The following is a 20,022-nucleotide window of genomic DNA, read 5'->3' on the forward strand; positions in this document are numbered from 1 at the left end:
TGATTTAATTGTAAAAGATTGTAAAATATTAAACAAGACATGTCCTCTCGAACCTTCTGCTCCGATATATATATAAACTGTATTCGGATTTTTTCATATTATATTTATTGTGCTATCGTTGCAATTCTCATTATTCTTATCTATTTATTGCTCCACATATAATATTATAAGCTGGAGTAAATAAAATTTTCAATATTCAAATTAATCTGAACTACGATTGCAAATATTACTTTTAAAGGAGTTTAACATACGTTTATATTTGATTTGTGAGATTATAACTATTACATATTATTAGGCGTAATTTATAATGACAATGTTGTCTTTGTTTTAATGTTGTCTTATAAAAATGCTATTTTTATCATCTAGCATCTATTTCATAATAGCTTAAAATGTTTACGTTGATAAAATTTAAATGAGTTCTATTTTGTCTCTCCGCCGTATCAATTTCTCTTTTAAACAGACTTAGGACCGGGTTTTTGGTCCGTAGTAACGTAGTAAAAGTTAAATTTTGGCAATTTTTTTTATGAAAACCAGGAAGCAAATGACTGCACTCAACCTGATGGTAAGTGGTAGTGGAGTCCAAACGCGATGGCGGCTAGTACAGTCGGGAAGAAAGTTCTGCACTAGCCACCTTGCCAGCCCGCGAGATGCCTCTTCACGCTTCGTTTGAAGGACGCCAAAGAAGGAAGGTGAAGAGTTCCATTTTTAGTGGTGCGACAAAGAAAGGAGTTGCGAAATTTCTTCGTGCGCGATGGAATGGAAGTCACAGTTAGGCGGTGACATCGAGAACCAGCACGCGTAGACTTGTGAAGGAAAGGGAAGCAGGAATTAAAGAGAATAATTCCTCAGAGCACTCGCCGTGATACCTTCGATAGAATGCACTTAGCGGTTCTATCTGTCGACGCAATTGTAAAAGCTCGAGGGTTTTAGCGACCATTACGTTGCCAATAATGTGAATCGCACGTCGTTGCAAACGATTCAAGGTCTAGGTAGGTACTTAGCGAAGCCATCCCATAGGTGTGAGCAATATTCAATGCAAGACCGCATCTGCATTTTGTATAACAGGAGCAGTTCTTGTGGCGTGAAAAAACGCCGCACTTTGTTCAGAACCCCGAGTTTCCGTGAGGCTGTTATCATAACAGCCTCTATATAATCACTTGGTTTGGGGTCGCTCCGAACGTCAATTCCCAGCATGGCAATTTTGTTTTGTATCACCAGCGGAGTGCCACAGAGGGAAGGAACAGGGGAAAATGGTGTCATTTTCGCTGATCAAAATGTTTCATTTAATCAATATTTACCGTCGTGTACACACATCTATAGGATATATTATTTATTTTGTAATAACGAATTTCACCGAGAGTTAAAAAGTCAACATTACAGTTACTATTACCAACGGTCAACTAATTAACTATACGTTTAAAAAAATTAACCACCCAACGTTGGAGAGTTAACAATATGGCGAATGGTTAATGCACAACCACGACAGCTATTTTGTACGTCTTCTTGTTGTCAACATCGAATTTCTCAAATATTCTTTGTATAATTTATATTGAATTTAAACATAGTTAGATATTATGGCAAAGTGTCAGAAAGTTCATCAGGCGATGATATTTTTGAGGATTACGTGTTAATGAGAAGGCCGAAAATTTTTAGACCACGTAACCCGTGGACTTTGGACACCTGGGGTGGTGTAGACTTAGAGCTAAAATAAATCGAATTTAATGAAAAATAAATCATGTTTGTAGAACAATAGACGTGTCGCATAGAATTAGCTTGACTCGACATAATAATCTATTCTGGAGATTCCCATGACAAAGAAATCACGTACGTACATAGTAGTTACATATAATAAAACATTTATTGATAAAAACTAACACGTAAATTACTAAAGTAATACTAATTATGAAAGAGTTCTCAAAGAAGGAAAGTAAGAAAACTGCACGTTCAAAGCATAATCTGCATTTACAAAAAAATGCCTAGGACGATCCCGGCACGGCAGTGATGTCAGAGAACCTACCTAACGCTAATTATTTTGATGAAAGGTTGATAAAAGAAATTCAAAAGTTAACAACTGTATTGATTGTCTATGAAAGTCAGTCTGTCGCAGATAAGCGCACAGTAAAATTTAAAATATTAATTACTTACATATACAATTAATTACAAAAACTAATTTATAATAATAACGAAACACAAAATGGTACAAGTATTTTTTTACAAAGATTAAACAGACGCTTATTATCGACGTATTAATTGGAAATCATATGAATTATTAATATGTCGTATGAAAACATTCAACAAGTTTATTTGCGCAACTTGACTCACGATTTAAACGCAGATTGGACAATACAAGCAGGCTACAATTGACTCTTGTCCCAGATACAATATCAATTTATTTTTTGATGTACAATTACATCTAAAAATATTTCGTACTAGAATTGTCATTCAATGTTAAGGGGAACTCCGTTAGTATTCGTACAGTTGTAGGTACATAAATTATTTATACAGAACATATCATTTATAATGGCATAACTATATAATATAAATAATACAATTAATTAATTAATTAATACAAAATCACGGCAAGCAAAAAAATAATAATAAGAAAAAGTGTTGTAATTTTAGTTTTCAGTTGCTTAAAGGTTCTCCTCGAAGTTCGCATATTTAATTTTCATACATTCCTCTCAGTCTCGATACTCAGATTTTCAAAACTATTTTTAAGAGATTTCATCGTCCTCGTTATATTTGTGATGAGATTAAGAAAATATATCTATTACCATCGATTATCATCGATTTATAAATTAAGTTTGGATTTTATACCTTATCGTTGACAGGCGAGCATCGTTCATTCTGTAAGAGTTAAGGGAGAAAGATTTTTGAAAGTATTTGCGATGGGTTACATTGTCAGTGACTCCGCTGTCCCCGTCATCCAGACTATAAGACAGATCATGGCGAGTTTGTTGTTGCCCTGATTTAGACTGGTGGGCTTATTTATTTTATTGACATATCTCCTAATATCCCTGTCCATATCTTAAAAGCTATTGATGATAATCAATGACAGAACAATCGTTATAATAATTTTCTTTACAAAGAAAACAAGCCATTATGGCTTTGAATATTTTGCGCGGGTACATAATATAATCCAACGATTGCTGATTTTTTCTTTCGTTTTTTGATAAAGAATAAAACAAATAATGAATACCCGCTCAGTGTTATACACAGTGAAAGCGTCTCATAGACCTCGCGGCCAAAAGACCCCCAGCGCCGAGAACATCGTGTCGCTTACGTGTTTTAGTCGACACTGAGTTATAGCAATTGTGAAATTATTACTTTACTAGAATTTTATTGATTCATTATTTGTACTTATATGAACTTACTTTACTCGTAGGACCAATTTTATATTACATATTGATATGTACCCATAACTGTAAAAAAAAAACAAACATCTCCCCACGAAGTCACTGCGCATAAATATTCTGTATTCTGGCTACATAGGACCCGGATAAAAACATCGGCAAAATCATCAACGACATGATTTGTTATGCACTCGCTGATATGCAGTCCGCATTCACGTAGACAATCGTGTTAATTTGTTGGCAATATAGAACAAAATAATTTAATTTAAATTCGTTTCAATGTTCTCATTATCTTGAAAGTATACAAACTTTTCGTTTTAATGTCTAGTTCGTGAGGTATAAATGTTGTTGATTCACAATAAAATTTCTTATAACAACAAGATTTTGCCGGTCGTCGAAGTGATGGGCGGTAAGAGGGTGCAAGAGGGTGCACCCGCACCTACCTGAGAGCATACTCAAATACTCGATGTATTTTAATTTGTCTTTAATTTAACTGACATGACTTAAATATCAATCCCTATATACCCTATCTGAAAAGATAGATAGGAATATAATATAATTTAATTAGTTAACATTGCAATGTAAATATGTATATAAATGTCCCTGAAATTTATCCTCCGGCCCCATGGTCAATGTCGTAGGCTATTTTGAAAATAGATACTGACATTATAGATTGCGAAGCTACATTAAACAAATTATTTTATTCGAGTAACCTGTAATCGATCTAATGTGAACCTGCGTTGTGGAAGCGAATGCGACTAAATTTGTAAACATGTATTCGCTACTGGTCCTCCCTGGTTACATACAATACATTGTATCAGCTAATCTCTGTAGCTTTCATTCTGATTTAACAATTTAGCTGTTTCCACGTATTATATTATCTATTGTACACGAAATAAAACCATATTTCTACTAGAATAGAGTTTAATATTACATTAAATTACATTACATGTTATCTAAATAAAATGACCCTCAAAATATTCAATCAATTATTTTATTACTTTTGAGTTAATTTAATGTTATCATCAAAACTTATCACTGTAAGATATAAATGATCGAAATTAGCTTCTGAGTTTCTTTCCGGGTTTTCTCGGTAAAATCGACATTCCGAAACGGTAGTAGCTTACCATAAATTTAATCTTTACATTTAGCCGACGATTCAAAAGTACTTGTAAGAGTCGTCTCGAGTAAAATATTTATTTATATTTAATTTGCTTTAATTTAACGAACTATTAATTGCTTCGTCATAAATTTGTTACTTGCAAGATAAAATTCAATACAAATGTGCATTTACGATTGTCACTGTTTCATAACCTCGTTGTACGTTTGTCCCAGTTTCGTCAAGACTATTTTTCATTTGTTTATGGCGCCCTATGGCTCGCTCCAGATGACATTGAGCGGGAATCAAATCGATGGCGGTGGCGTCTCGTTGTCTGCATCTCGTTTGACGTCACCGGGGAAAGTGTGAGAGAAATGAATTGTATCGTCTTTTCATTCTCTCCAATTCGAATTCGTTTATATTGATGTTGAAACAACTTTACATAAAATTACAATATGCCGTAATTACCCAAAACTTTTCTATGATACTTTTTTGTCTATCTATACTAATATTATAAAAAGGTTAAATTTGATTTTTGATGTTTATTTGTATTGGATAAACTCAAAACTACTATACCGATTTAAAAAAGATTTTGTATGCACCACGTTTGTTACATATTCTACCGCCAAAGAGCAATGTTTTTAGTATTGTTGTGTTCCTGTTTGAATGGCGAATGAGCCTACTACAGGCACAGGCACTCCGGTGGTAGATTTATGTCAATTAATAAGTAAGTGTTGTTATACTTACTTATTAATTGACTTATTGATATTATTAATAATAATAGAATTGATATTATTATACTTTACTCTATGGGCGAATATAGAAGTGTTCTTCTATATTGAATAAATTTTTTTGACTTTGACTTTGACAAAGCGCAATTTAGTTCCCAAGCCTGGTGGCGCATAAGCGTTGTAAGGGATGGATAATATTGTTCATAGTGCCAATGTCTATGGGTAACGGTGACCAGTTACCTATTATAAAAAAAGAAATAACGGGTCACATTTTCCAAAAGGTCTGTTTCATGATGTGGAACAAATGTACGATGACCCACCACACCTTAGGATACAATAATTAAAAAACCCATTAAAAATACGCAGGGCGTGTGCTTTATGCATACATATTATTATTATACTTTACTGTATGGGCGAATATATCGATAGGCGAATGTTTTTACCATGTTGTTTAAAAAATGCTCGATACAATTTATATTTTTATAAACTGTATGTGAAGAAAGATTTTTCATTTTTATCAAGTACAATAGGTATTCAATATTATTCAATACATATTATAAGTCTATTATTTTTTTGTTTGTTCTTCTCACGAACCACTAGGTCGGATAGGAAAACACGAAAACAAAAAATACAAATAACAACGTTTTAATAGTAAAATAAAGAATGGAAGAAACGTAAAACCTCACGTTCGACGTTAATGCACTAAAATAAGTCTGTTTTTTATTTTATCTTAAAACAAGCTTTAACAATGTACTACAGCACTAAAAGGGTATGCAAACTTTCAGCTCAATCCGTTGAGTAGAACTGGTCAACAATTTCGATGAAAGATTTGTCGCAACACATATATAACATACACACATATGTAACAAACAAATTACAAATGTTACATATATTTATGCGATTGCTGTACCCACGATTACTAGTATTAATCAGCACTATATTTTGTTCTACAACGATATTTTTGTTTTTAGTTAAAACTATATTTATTATATTTTGTACATATTTTGCCTGCGAATATTTTCCTATTTTGTAAAATTTTTATTTTGGTCTAAGCTGATGATACTTTGAAAGAGTGTGAAATACGTTTTCATTGCACTTTTTTAAGGATTTTCAATATGATCTGAAAAAATTATGTATTTTTATAGTGTGATGTTAAAACATCAACATCAGAATTCATTTATTTACGTTCTACATAATTTATTAGAGAGCCATCTAAATAAAAATAAAGAATAAAGAGTTAGATAATATTATTTTTCGTTATAACGTCGGATGCCCGAAACCCTAGCAAATCCCAATGTTTCCCTTCAAAGCAAACATAAAATTGCCTGTACATTGCATAAATTGAAATTGCACGTCTTTACATCATAGAACATTTTATTATATTACTTTTATTAAGGAAGAGAGAACCTAGCAAAGGAAACTTCGCATCTTCCGACAAATTGGAAAATCATGTCTGTGTAATCATATTTGTGTCGTTAGTTTGTCAAAGTCAATGCAGAAATCTTAAATCAGTAGATAGACAACGTTAAATTTGCTTATTGATTGTGAAAAATCTAAAAAAAGCATTTATGTTTTTACTTGAAACAGCCTGAAGCTGATCGTTTTACTCTCAATGTACCTATGTTATCTTATAACATCACAGCTAATTTTGTACTATATTAACTAAGCAGAAAATATTCCATTAAGATATGTATTTTTATAAAATGTTTTTTAACTTTTTTTCTAATCCTTTTATAAAAGCGTAATAGGTTCTCGCTTAAGAAGCGCTTAATGAGGTATAATCCGATAGTCAGTTATTAATAAAAATAATTAGTATTCGTGTGGGTAGTAGTTGTGAGACTGAATATTCAATATTATAATTATTTATAAAAATAAATAACAAAGAAGAAGTTATAGAAAACTACTACTAAGTACTTACTAGCTACTCATAACTATATGCTTCGCTCATGTGGCACACCCTAAGAGTTGTTAATGTTGTATCATTAGAAACACGAAGTCAGTAAGGTCCGCGTCTGTCGCCTTTATTACATTGCGATGGCTATTAACAGTGCTTCGATTGTGATAACGAAACAAAGGGTAAAGTACTATGCTATCAATTTCTCATATTTGCTTCTTGATTTACACTTCATGTATAATCAGGAATAAACCCTTAAATATCGATAACAGAATTAAGGTAATATAGGATGTTATTATGTTTAATATTGTTCGTGGAAAACTCAAAAGCACATAAATTCTGCCAATCGGATTAAGTGTAACAGTTAGGCACATGAATTCGGAACAATTATTATAAGTGGCGTATGTCTTTGAAAGGTTCATTTACTGCTATTACCTAACTGATAATACGGTTGTTTAAATAGATAGATATAAAGAAGAATAAATAGATAGTATTTTCAATAGTATTCATTGTTCTATTACTACTTCAATTATATTTGTTTGGAGAAAGGGAAATGTTATGTTTCACACTGTATCGTTAAATTTAAATGTAGAAAGTGTAATTATAATTTTTACAATCCGATATCAAATTATGTTTAGATTTTAGAATTAAAATATTGTGAGCTGATACCGGTCATACCACGCCATCTGTTTACTTGAGTGGTAAACTGTTATGTCATGGCGTGACGTGTGATTTTAGTCTGCATGGTTAGGGAGCTGGCGAATATCTCGGTATATGATTTGCTCATGTTTTATATCTTGCTTTTGTCCGCAGCGGACTGGAGTACTGCAGCGTTGTATGGAATCCCTTCTATGATGTTTATTCCAAAAGATCAGAAAGTGTTCAGAAACGTTTCTTGTGGCATCTATGTTATAAAAACGGGTTGGCTACAACCAAACTATAAAGATAGGTTAATACATTTAAAAATGAAATCGCTTGCTGATCGAAGATGCTGGCTGGATAGCCTTTTTATGTATAAACTCATTAATGGTATTTTGGACTGTCCAAAACTACTGTCACTTATTTGTATTTCCGCGCCCACAAAATGCCTACGCTTGAACAGGCGTAAATTGTTTAAAACTAAAGCTTCAAAATCGAACCTAGGACATATTAGACATATTAGGTTTACCTATAAATAGAATTATAAAGACCTATAATTGCGTAGACATGGGCAAGGATGTAAACATCTCTACCAACAATATACTTATGTTTAGAAGGTCCATAATGGAATTGATAAGTAATACTTAATTATCCATATTAGTTTTCATTATTATTTTTATTTTAATTTATTAATTTTTTATTCATTCTTTTTTTTTGTTTTGTAACTTGAAATTTAGATATGTCTTTTATTTGTTTTTTTTTGTGCTATTATGTATATGTTGCCTTATTGTTTATGCAGTTATCACGTGGAATTGAGGTACTACTTCTTTTAATTTTTATTTTAGGAACTGTATGCTATCATGTATTCGTGTGTACTTTGTTGGTGATCTAATAAATAAATAAATAAATATTAGATGTCCGGATGCCTCATCATCGATTTTCTTTATTCTTATAAGTAAGGTAAGCATTCCTACAAGAGACATTCAGATATGAGCAAATTACATAGAATGCCTTTTTAACATTTTGAAGCGCTGTAGTTTGAGAGAGGCAACATACTTGAATACTATTTTTTGTAAACTTTCATAGTGATAATTATCCAACAATTTAGATCTAGCTGCGGTGTACATGTATTCTAAAATAGATTACTACAAAAGTCAGATATCTAAAATGGAACTGAAGAAATCTGAACTACTGCGTTTGGGCCGAGACGATCGAATAAATAGTACCACCTTTTTTACAAATTCAAAACACTGACAATTGACAATGCAGCGCTACCACGGTGGAAGACGCGGTTCTCAATGTTTCTAGTTAGTTCTATACTATAAATAGTCACTATTAATAGTGTCTATCACTGGAGCAAATCATTTAGTCATTTTGTTCGCCAGCTCCCTAACCATAATTTAATGCGAACAAAATCTGAGCGCTCGTCGATATTTCATTCTATTTATTGACAATCCTCGGAAAGAATATAATTGTTAGTAAAATCTACGTTTGTTTTTAATAACATTTTTCACTTATTGTGGCTTTAATATTAGTTATTTTAATTATTTCAATTAAATCTATGATATTAAGTACCTACTTATTGAAATAACTATTTTCCTACTAACTAACCAGTTTAAAATATATATATTCGCCTTATTCGAGATTAAAATACTCTACGTTGGCTTTGCAGAAATTAAGTACTTTATTGATTTCATTGCTGAAATTTCTTTATTATAATTATTTCAATGATATATACGCACCTATTGTATAAAAAATATTAAATTCAGTATTGGCCTACTGGGTGGTAGTAGCAGTATTATAACCGATCTGATGTATGTACACCCATATATTACTCGATACAGGTATAGGTACTTATTTTAGTGTGTGGTAACACTTATGATATTGAAGCTCTTTTCACTTTCTACATAAAGTTAAAAAAACAATTACAAAATAATTGATGACTCGATAATGAAAACCACGAGAAGTGAAAACTTTCTGTTGTAATGTGGACTTGGGCTTCTTATTTTATGAGGGATTTGCACATTTTTAGGATCCACAAGGCTCTAATGTTGCGATGATGTTGCTGTGGCGATTACAATTACATTATTATTAAATAATATTTCATTCTATTATTTTTATTTTTATAATTTCTTTGTTTATTATGAAAATATACGATTATTAAAATAATATAAATACACTGCACGGCTTAAAGGTATTGTTTCTCATGAAATGAATAGCTGTATCTCTTTCTAATGCTACTATAGAAAATGCTTCGAAAAAATTATTAATTTTATTATGACTATACAAAATAAAAAATTAATATCATTACAACATTTAATAATTTGATTTTAAAACAAAATGTTAAATTATTTATATATAGCTAGCTTCATAAACGCCTCCGAGCATTTGCATCAACAAAACAAAATGCATCCAATCAGTAATCAACATGGCTTGTGTCTAATGGAAGCCAAAGTAAAGATCGTAATATAGTGCTAAGGCGTGTTAACAATAATTTGGTCTGATTATATTATTGTTTTTAAATAATTGTTTTAGTCAAATTTCATATGAATTTATATCGCGTGTGTTGACTTCATTTTTATACAATAACGCTAGGAGCAGGTGAGGTGACATGCTTGTCAATAATCGAAAGAAATGATGAATGAATAAGTAGTGCCGGGATATTGATATTCCTCAACAATGAACGGATGTGGTTTTTTTTTCGGTAAATATATAACAATTCGATGGAAGTAGCATCTTCATCACCACCATGTTACATATTTCATCCATTAATCGGCAGGTCTGATCGAAACTATAATTTATTCCTTTTTTCATATAACACATTTATCTGTTACCATTACATTAATTTTCTGCGCCGTTAATTGAAAAATTATGATTATGTAACAGAGGTTCATAATACGCGTGTCCACGCAGCTTTGAATCCGTAAGTTATTGATTAGGTGCAGGACCAATGCACAGTGCAGATATCAAGCAACAGTTGTGCTTACAAGTTACAACCGAATGGTTGTGCGGCTCTGTCTGCACGAGTAATAATCTAAATAAATAAAATAGTAGATAAAGACAAAGTGTAAAACAATATTATTTTAGATTACCTGTTATTAATTTTAGAGTGCATTCTGAGTGAATTTTCTTTGACTCTTATATTATTTCTGGTACATATTAGTTTTTATATTATTAAAATCAGTTTTAGTTTATTAATATTGAATCCCATGCTTGGTATGTTCCCAGTGGGTTGACAAACAGTTCTATCTTTTTGCTTTACCAAATCTTAGCAATATTGTGCTTTAAAAAAAACAAATATCAATTTTATCTAAATGTAACACCAACTAAAATCATTTTATTAATCAATAATAATGTATTGATTAGTAGTATGAAAGTATACAGTGAAGTTTAGCTGAATCTCTGAATCCATTCAGCTTGGTGCCCAATAATAATAAATTTAGCAATTGGAGTTTCATCTAATAAGACTAAATTCATCTTTTATCAGAAATATTCAATTAATTCAACTCAAATGTTATGTTAGAAATTATAAGGTACGAGTTATAAAAATATAGATGCCATGCTGTTATATCTCAGAAGTTTCCATTAATAACACTATTGAAGCTTAAAATTGAAGATAGCTTAGAAAATTCTTTGTAGTGAGCCGAACATTTAACTTATTTACTATCATTCAGTCATTTTAACACAAAACACCTAAATAACAAAATATTGGTAGCTTAGAACAAAAGCCGATGGCTTTCATTCTAATGAGGACTGCAAAATGCTGAAAGACAGCACTATTAATTTGCTTGGTTTTTAAAAAAATACTAAATAATAATTCTAAAATATATTATTGCAGTTATTGAAAAAACAATGGTAATTAAACAATTTTTTGTGGCAAAAAAACATATTATTATAAGTATTGATATTTACTCAAGGAATGGTAAAAATATGATTATTTCTACATTTCAATAAAATTAACATGCTTTGAATTTATCTTTGTAAAATCAACCACCATTTATCTTAATTTGATTAAGTTCTAGTTTTAACAATATGTAATAAATTTTATTTTTAATTGAGAGTAACATTTTGGAAATTTAAAAATTAATTTTAGATCATAAACAAAATTTTAAAATTGTGTTTTGAGGGCATAGATTATACACATTATTTATAATAATATTATATGGGCATAGATTATAAATTAAAATTCCATAAATAAATCATCGAGCAGAATTCAGAATTCAGGAATAACAACTGTAATATAATTCGCTTCCACACCATCTAATAATTCATGGAAAAACACAATTAATTATCAGATGCTATTATATGTTGCCTTCATCGAATATTCAAAAGTGGTGGATATTAACCGTGTATCTGATCTAGTCTAAGAAAATAGAGAGTGGAAAAAATTGTATCAATGAATAATAAAAAAATATTTTAAAATAAAAAACTGATTGTCTGAACCGTGTGACGCCACGCCAGAGGCTATAAATGCATCAAAAATATTAAAAAACACCATTATGTTTTTTCCATTCTCCAATTGATGTACAAAAAGGTTGACTCCTTTGAAAAGTAGGTATTAGTATAAATATATAATAGGAATTTATTGTCTGGTGAAAAAAAAATAAAGCTGGAATATTTATTAATACAATGAAGATGAAGTGTGGGCCAGACAAGAAAATTTTGGCTAAAAAATCTGTGTTAATGGCTAGTCAAGAGTATCAATTCCTTATTCAAAGCCGCGGTATCAACATTTTGGCTAACTTAATGACCGAATTACTAAAGAAAATAGCATAAGATAAATCAAAAACATGAAGAAAATTGCATAGACAAAAATAAAAAGAGGATTATATAAACAGGTGTCAGACTAGGAGACATGTTATCCCCTTATATATAATAAGCTGTCAAATGCTGTTTTGAAGCATATCTTTGGTCATCAAGACAGAGGTCTTAACAGCGACGTAATAGTCATAGTTGACAAACTCTTGGAAAGAACTTCAGTGTAGTGGTATCGACATGGAAGTAAAATAAAAATAAATACAGATGAAATATAGATTATAACTGCCGTGTTGTTCCGTGTAGTGGCCAGATAAAAAAAGGAAGTTATTGGATTTTTTTGTCGAAGATTCTCAGCTCGGAGGCTGAAAGTTGGAAGTATTAACTCCCGTGCCCCAAAAAGCACGGAGATCCGTTGGTCCTCCAATCGTATCGGATTGCCGTCATCGGATTGAGAGTGAGGAAATAGAGATTGCACCTGTGTATGCGCACAAACTTGTTCACTGTAATATGTCCTGCGCAGTTGGCTAATCTCTTTATATTGGCCGCCGTGTTCGAAATCGGTCAGGAGGATATCATCATCATCATATAGAAAATTATCTGCCCCCATTACTCAATGTCAAAGTACAAAATAATAGCTATGCGGTGGAAAAACACTAGTCTGGAAAAAATAATAAAGATTCATGCCTTGTTTAACGGTGTTTGGATGCTGAACTTGCTCGCATGCTGACAATTATAGAGAAGAACTAGCAAATTGTAAAGCAGGAAAATTGTCGAAATAAGAGATTCAGAGATAAGAAAATAAATCAAAATCCCTTCTGTATAAAACAAACAAATTGTGCAAGCTAGTGACCTTAAAGTTACTAAAATATGTGATCAGAAAGCAGGCATGTCCATAAACATTTTTGAATATGATATCCTTTCAACCTCAGAGCCAAAATGGACTAGAGATGCAGAGCATAGAATATTATGTGAGGGAGTTGGATGCCAATGCCAAAAGATTTCATTGTTAAGACATCTCACAGATTTCTTAGGTCCAAACATTTCTAATATAACCAACTAAACCAATCAAATTTTTAACAGAAATAAACAGCGTTATCACTATTATTTTTAATAAATGGGTAAAAAATATATTTTTATCAGTAAACATCATTCCTATTGCTCTGGGAAAGATATTTAAATATTGAAGTAAAAATACTTTTAAAATAGAGCAATATTATTCTAAAAGAATTCTAGAAAGTTGTTTTAGGCATTTAAAAAAGTTGATATAATCTTGTTTTCTAAATGAAATATTAATAAGACAATCTTAAGTTCAATACACAAACATTCTTTGTTGATCAAGCACTCTAAATAAATTCCATTGTTTTTTATGTATCTACATTTTCACAACCATATTGCATGAAAATAGTTTTTATAACAAGCTTTTATTTAACTTCACCAGTTAGTACTTGCGAATGGAATCTTCTTACAAAATTTTAAACCAGTTCCACTCAACCGAGTGTGCTTAAATTTTGCATACACTTTGGTACCAATACAATCTAGTTGGCTAAATAGTATATTTTTTGTATTTAAGTTAATGGGTTACATGAAAGTTTGTTTTAAAAAGATCCTTTTAACTATTTAATTTTATTTATTTCATATATTGGTTTTGATGATCATAAGACATGATCACAATTAAGCACTTAAAAAATTCAAATAATATCAATAAGTGTGACATCCTGTTTAAAGGAATTTCCTAAAGGAAATTTTTGAAATTTGCTTAAGAACCTTTTTGTCTTAGTTTTATATGATGTTTTTGTTCATAATCATAATAATAATGTATTTTTTTGTAATGATACTTATAATGTTATTATTGTGAACAGGTTTAGTGCAATAATGCTTCCTTCAATATGAAGGAGATTATGAAGGAGATGGTTGGCGGTTGCTGTGTGTGCTCAGACGAGCGCGGTTGGCCAGACAACCCGCTGGTCTATTGTGATGGCAATGGCTGTACTGTGGCAGTGCATCAAGGTACTACCTCGGTTTAATAAACTTACAATAAGTACACTCCACAAATTTATTGGGATGCTAAAGTTATAGAATTATAAATATTATTAAAGGTTTTGAGGTCTTAAGTATGGTATTACTCTGTAGGAGCCATTTTCACTGTTATATATATTACTTAGTTGATATTTCTTTATATTTTGCACGTATGTTTTTCAACAGCCTGCTATGGAATAATTGCTGTACCAACTGGTCCGTGGTACTGCAGAAAATGTGAGAGTCCGGAGACAAAGGGCAAAGTTGTAAGTTAATTATTCTATAATATTGTAAATTTACACAAGTTTGTTTGTTTTATATTGAGATTTCTTCAGTGAATTATCTTTAATATTTCAAATTTTTAATAATATTTTTGTAATATTCATTCATATTTATTTTTTTCAGAGATGCGAATTGTGCCCATCTAAATCTGGGGCACTGAAGCGAACAGACACTGGTGGATGGGCCCATGTCGTCTGCGCCCTCTATATACCGGAAGTGAGATTTGGAAATGTCACCTCTATGGAGCCTATTGTACTAAGGCTGATTCCTCCTGAACGTTACAACAAGGTAAATATTGGAAACTAATAATAATTACAATAATTTAATAATCAATTGCACAACAGGTTTTATACACAAATAATCTTTCCAGACATGCTATATTTGTCAAGACCTGGGTAAGACTCACCGCTCCAACGCCGGTGCCTGCATGCAATGCAACAAATCAGGTAAGTGTTGTTTGTTAATTATACTAATTGGATTACAAAAAAAAGTATATTTATTACAAATATTCACTTCTCTATAATAATAAAGTTGGATTTTGTGTTTCAATTGCTTTATTGTTTCCAGCCATGTTTATAAACATTTGTTCAGAGGAGGGAATAATGGAATTACGGTTTTTTTTTTTTTCAATTGAATATAGTAAGGCAAACAAACAATTGCGCAACATTATAAGTAGTGGTCACCGCCCGTAGACACATTTATCGTTAGAAATATAAACCACCTCTTACGTCTCGGCCGCCACCAGTAGTAATTAAGACGCCATGTACCATGTTTACAGTAATTCATTGGTACTTACTGGTAAGAAAATTGTTGTTGTTTGTTGTACTAAGTACGTACTGTTCAGAGTACCAGGTACGTACCACCCAGTCATTAATTGTCCTACCCGTCGGGTTTGCACGAATACCTATCCAACAAATGTTTCTAATGACATGCATACTTTGTAAACAGCGGCAACTGACATTACAGTCACAAGAAATGTAACAATTTGGAACTGTCGGAAAAATAAACAATGAAAAAATATTGTGAAATGAAAATAATTGTTTGAATTCGACAATTTTAAACAATGAGCAGTCAAACTAATCCCTTAATACTTTTTACACGTTTTTCCTTTTAATGTCTTTCACCTCTACGAAGTATCCGGGATTACTTGGACTCATCAAGTCTCAATCGTAAATTTATATAAATGTTATTTCATTATAATGAAATGTGTTCTTGTCACCAGGATGTAAACAACAGTTCCACGTGACCTGCGCCCAGAGCCTCGGACTGCTCTGCGAGGAAGCTGGCAACTATCTCGATAACGTGAAATACTGCGGTTACTGCCAGCATCATTACAGCAAACTGGTAAGTACCGGCAGATATGCTCATGATAAGGTGTCAACGAAACCTTAACTTCGGCTGAATGAAGACTAAAAGAAACGGATTTTAATATATGTAATATGTGATATTACACATAAAATGCGGTAGGAAGCAAAGCGGTTGAACGAAATTTAGGCTTTTTAGGAAGGGGTAGAACGATAATTATTTTACTTCCGAGTATAGTTGCTTTTCATTTTGAAAAGTATGTAAACAAATTGGTGAGTAATTGCTTTTCGGACATCCTGTTCTGAATGTATTTATATATTTATATAAAGTAGCAGTGACCCAGCAGCAGCCGGCATTTTTATAGTAACTTCCAAGTTTTCTGACAACATTTCAGCAGATTGGTGCGTATTTTCATATATAGTTACACAGGCGTTCGCTTGTCTTGCAAATTATTTGCACCAGACAAAAGCAAGTTTGTATTTATTAGATTAACTCGTAATGACAGTCAGACAGACACAACGATTGTCAATCATTATTTGAGCACAACTACCCACACGAAATCTGGTAGGTATTCATGCAAGCAGTTCACTTTGCAAATATGTTGCACTTTGCAAATGGCTGATAGGGCTCAGAAGCCCTCAGAAGTCATTTGCTCATAATATTAAAAATTAGAGAGGTTAGAACACGTGAATCATAAATGAAGATTGCGGGTTCTCACCTCCAGGTCAAGCACCACTGAGTTGCTTAATCTGTGTTTGTAGATAATGAAGGAAAAAGCTATTAGGAAATCTGCATGTGCCCAATAAAATTCTGCCACGATCTATCCATATCAATCTCCATTGGAGTGGATGAAAGTCTTAACCTTCCCCTCAATAGGAGAGGAAGCCTTAAGCGAGAAGTGGGACACTTGCAGAATGTTACTTCCTTACATGATTAAGGCACAAAGCACTTGATGATCTGTGATCACCACCGCCCGTAGACATTAGGACTGTTAGGTATATTACCAATTTCGGACACAAACAATTCGACCACGAGAAACTTAGTTTCATCATGTCCTTGGTATTGTGCTCTTTGTGGCTACTCGTCGTGCACACCTAGAGAAACTGATGAGTAAGTGGTACCCAGATGATATTGCACTAAGTCCGACCACTAATAAGGTAAGTGGACACTCACTGCCATGTACCGCTGTTTATTTTATATGGACACTTAAAGTTCGCTGGTCAGTATGTCTGTGGTTAATTCTCGAGCAAGTGGATTTGATTTCAGAATCTGTCTTTAGGTTTATTTATCACACGTATTTTGCCTCCAGTTTCTGAAGTTAGTCAAAGTGAGACTAGCCGATTCGGCTGTAATCTGAACGTTCATTTCTCGCATATTTCAGCTTCATCTTTATATTTTTTTATATTAATGTGATTCCCAAATTAAAATTAAAATATAATATCGCGTCGTCAGCTGGATCATCTCCCACGATCAGATTAAAGCCCAATTAGTTCGTGTTTGAACCGCGTTTCAGATTCTGAAGGCTTAGGTCACAGCGTGTAGACTGTCGATAGTGTATCACCTAGTGGATGTCGTGTGTATGTGTCTATCGTGTCGGCGTTCGTTCCGTCTACGTCTGCAGTATTGATAGTGATGGTACTCTTACGTGTAGTCCTCACTTCAAAACAATCACACTAAACCTTTTTTTCACTGTCACTTTTATATATTATTTCGTTAATATTCAATGATTCTCTGAAGTGAAACTTCTTTGGACACTGTGATAGTATTTCAAGGTAAAATTTGAATGCAATATTTCTAGATGTAACGTTTCTGACGCAAACAGGTTTCGTTTCTATCTCGTGTGCTTAGTGGAATAATAACATTAGAATTGAAAATAGTATTATAAATAGTATTCAGAATAGTATTGATTTACTAACTTTCTCTTATTCGCCTCATAGTTCTGCCAATAAAATATTTTCTCACTCATGTGTGTCACTTTTATGTTTCGTCAATGTTTTGTTGTCGTTTAATTTTGTTGATTTTGACATTTCGTGTCATTCGCTTTCTTGATCATCAACATAACCATATAATACGACCATTTTAAAAAGCATGATAATATTATATTATATTTTTTTGTGAAAAAAAATATCAGTTTGCTAATCAGTAATTTACTATATATATTTATATTCATTGGTACAGAAAATCATATCACTGTGCTATACCTTGTATAATAATTTTGTTTGCTCGTATTCTTTACATAATGCACGCATTAACCAACATGTAATATTATCATTATATTTTGATATAAATATTACAATTTGTCAATTTTTTGACAGTTCATTTAAGGGTTTTTTTCTGTAAAACTACTGAATATATTATTATTCGCATTTCATTAAAAATTGTCTTAACCGAATTCATTGAATTTAAAAAAAATAATGTCAATGGAGTCGGTTGATTTGTTTTATTGTTTGTATATAATTATTGTTTAAATATACTTTATTTATTCATTATACATACATTTGCAATTTTTAGTACCATATCACGTCATCATCATCGCCTAATTACAAAATGTTCCATGCACAAATCCAAACAGGATAAAATATTCAAACAGGAAGTAGATTATAAACGAAAAACTAAAAGGCTATAGGCTGTATATCATATTACCAATTCATGCATGTGTTATCGGGAACGTTAATAGACTGATCGAGTTCTCCATAACATTTGTACGGGCACGGATCCACACGAGAGCTCAGCGTGAGACGAAATAGACGTAAAAGTATAAAATACTTCGTGGAAAGAACCTACGAAAGCAACCGAAATCAATTTTCTACTGTCCAGTCAAGTAATATTCACAGTTTTGTAGTGTTTTTGAAATATAAAATATTCTCAACTAGACTCACTAAACATTATCTCACATATTTTTAAATAATAATATTGCATTGAAGTATTATAACTTATATTTATATATAATCATTTTAATGTGAACAAACGGGCGAACGGGTCACTAAAAAGGGGCGAGCGCGACGTAACGTAAGTCGAATGTCACTTGCAAGTTCGTGGAAGAAAAAGTACGAAGTGTTCAAAACCGAAATCGAGATCGACAATAGAATACTGATTTTGGCTGAAACCTCTCCGTATTTTTCCGTAACTGTTATCAAAATTCTGGGGATCCCCCTTTAGCTACGGATATAGCAAGGCGTGTTAATTGTACAGAAAAAGGGCGGTAACGTGAAGACGATCCCGCCCTACAAGCCGGTGTCGCACGACAGCCAGTCGAGCGACTCGAGCGAGAAGGAGGGCGAGGCGTCGCCGATGGCCACCGGCAGCGCGACACCCACGCACACCGCCAAAGCTAAAGGGGTACGTGCGACATACGGGAAAACTCAATTCTTTCATTCAATTAAGCGCACATACAATTAACTCACACGAACGATATATATTCCATACGAATATACTATCCAATATGAATTCACGATGACACAGGAGAGTAGGGCCTTCACTTCGTCCACCTTCGTCACCTTATACACTATAAAGCAGATAGATCAATTGTCTCAGCTAACTTGTGACATTGGAGCATTACATTAAACCCAGTCGATGATATTCACGTAGTTTCTTCGAATATAATCTTCTTTCCGTTGAAGGTATTGCTTCCTTTCGAAATTATGACAAGTTGACAAATTGCAATGGTATATTTGTTTCTTTTTTTTAACGTAAGTGAATACTACTGCTTATTTTTATTTTCTCTGTTTCGATTAAAATGTTTTTGTGTATTTTAGCCCGGTCGCAAGTCATCGCATTCAAGCGGAGGTGCTTCTGGGAAGAACACACCGAATTCGGTCAAAACTCCCACAAACGCGCCGCTACCAATGGGTAAGCTTTATTGTTGAATATTATTTATATTTCTAGTGAGTTTAGATTGAACAAAACAATGTATGAATTCGTTAGTTTAATTTGATTAGTATCATT

General features: G+C 32.4%; 1 protein-coding gene across 10 annotated transcripts in view; it reads left to right on the top strand.

Annotated features, from left to right (window-relative positions):
* The first annotated feature begins 10,154 nt into the window (after positions 1 to 10,154).
* Positions 10,155 to 20,022, top strand: part of LOC126780190 (protein AF-10) — a 41,264-nt gene continuing 31,396 nt past the window's right edge. For 7 of the 10 annotated variants that reach the window (XM_050504435.1, XM_050504437.1, XM_050504444.1 and 4 more), the window contains exons 1-8: positions 10,155 to 10,317; positions 14,334 to 14,481; positions 14,677 to 14,756; positions 14,896 to 15,060; positions 15,143 to 15,218; positions 15,995 to 16,116; positions 19,270 to 19,416; positions 19,833 to 19,926. In XM_050504435.1, coding sequence (XP_050360392.1) covers positions 14,361 to 14,481; positions 14,677 to 14,756; positions 14,896 to 15,060; positions 15,143 to 15,218; positions 15,995 to 16,116; positions 19,270 to 19,416; positions 19,833 to 19,926 — 805 coding nt within the window. In that variant the 5' untranslated portion in view covers positions 10,155 to 10,317; positions 14,334 to 14,360. Of the gene's footprint in view, positions 10,421 to 14,333; positions 14,482 to 14,676; positions 14,757 to 14,895; positions 15,061 to 15,142; positions 15,219 to 15,994; positions 16,117 to 19,269; positions 19,417 to 19,832; positions 19,927 to 20,022 lie in introns of all 10 variants that reach the window. The other 3 variants (XM_050504442.1, XM_050504443.1, XM_050504436.1) reach the window with 2 other exon arrangements.

Source organism: Nymphalis io, chromosome Z, assembly GCF_905147045.1.
Source record: "Nymphalis io chromosome Z, ilAglIoxx1.1, whole genome shotgun sequence".
NCBI classification, from domain to species: domain Eukaryota; kingdom Metazoa; phylum Arthropoda; class Insecta; order Lepidoptera; family Nymphalidae; genus Nymphalis; species Nymphalis io.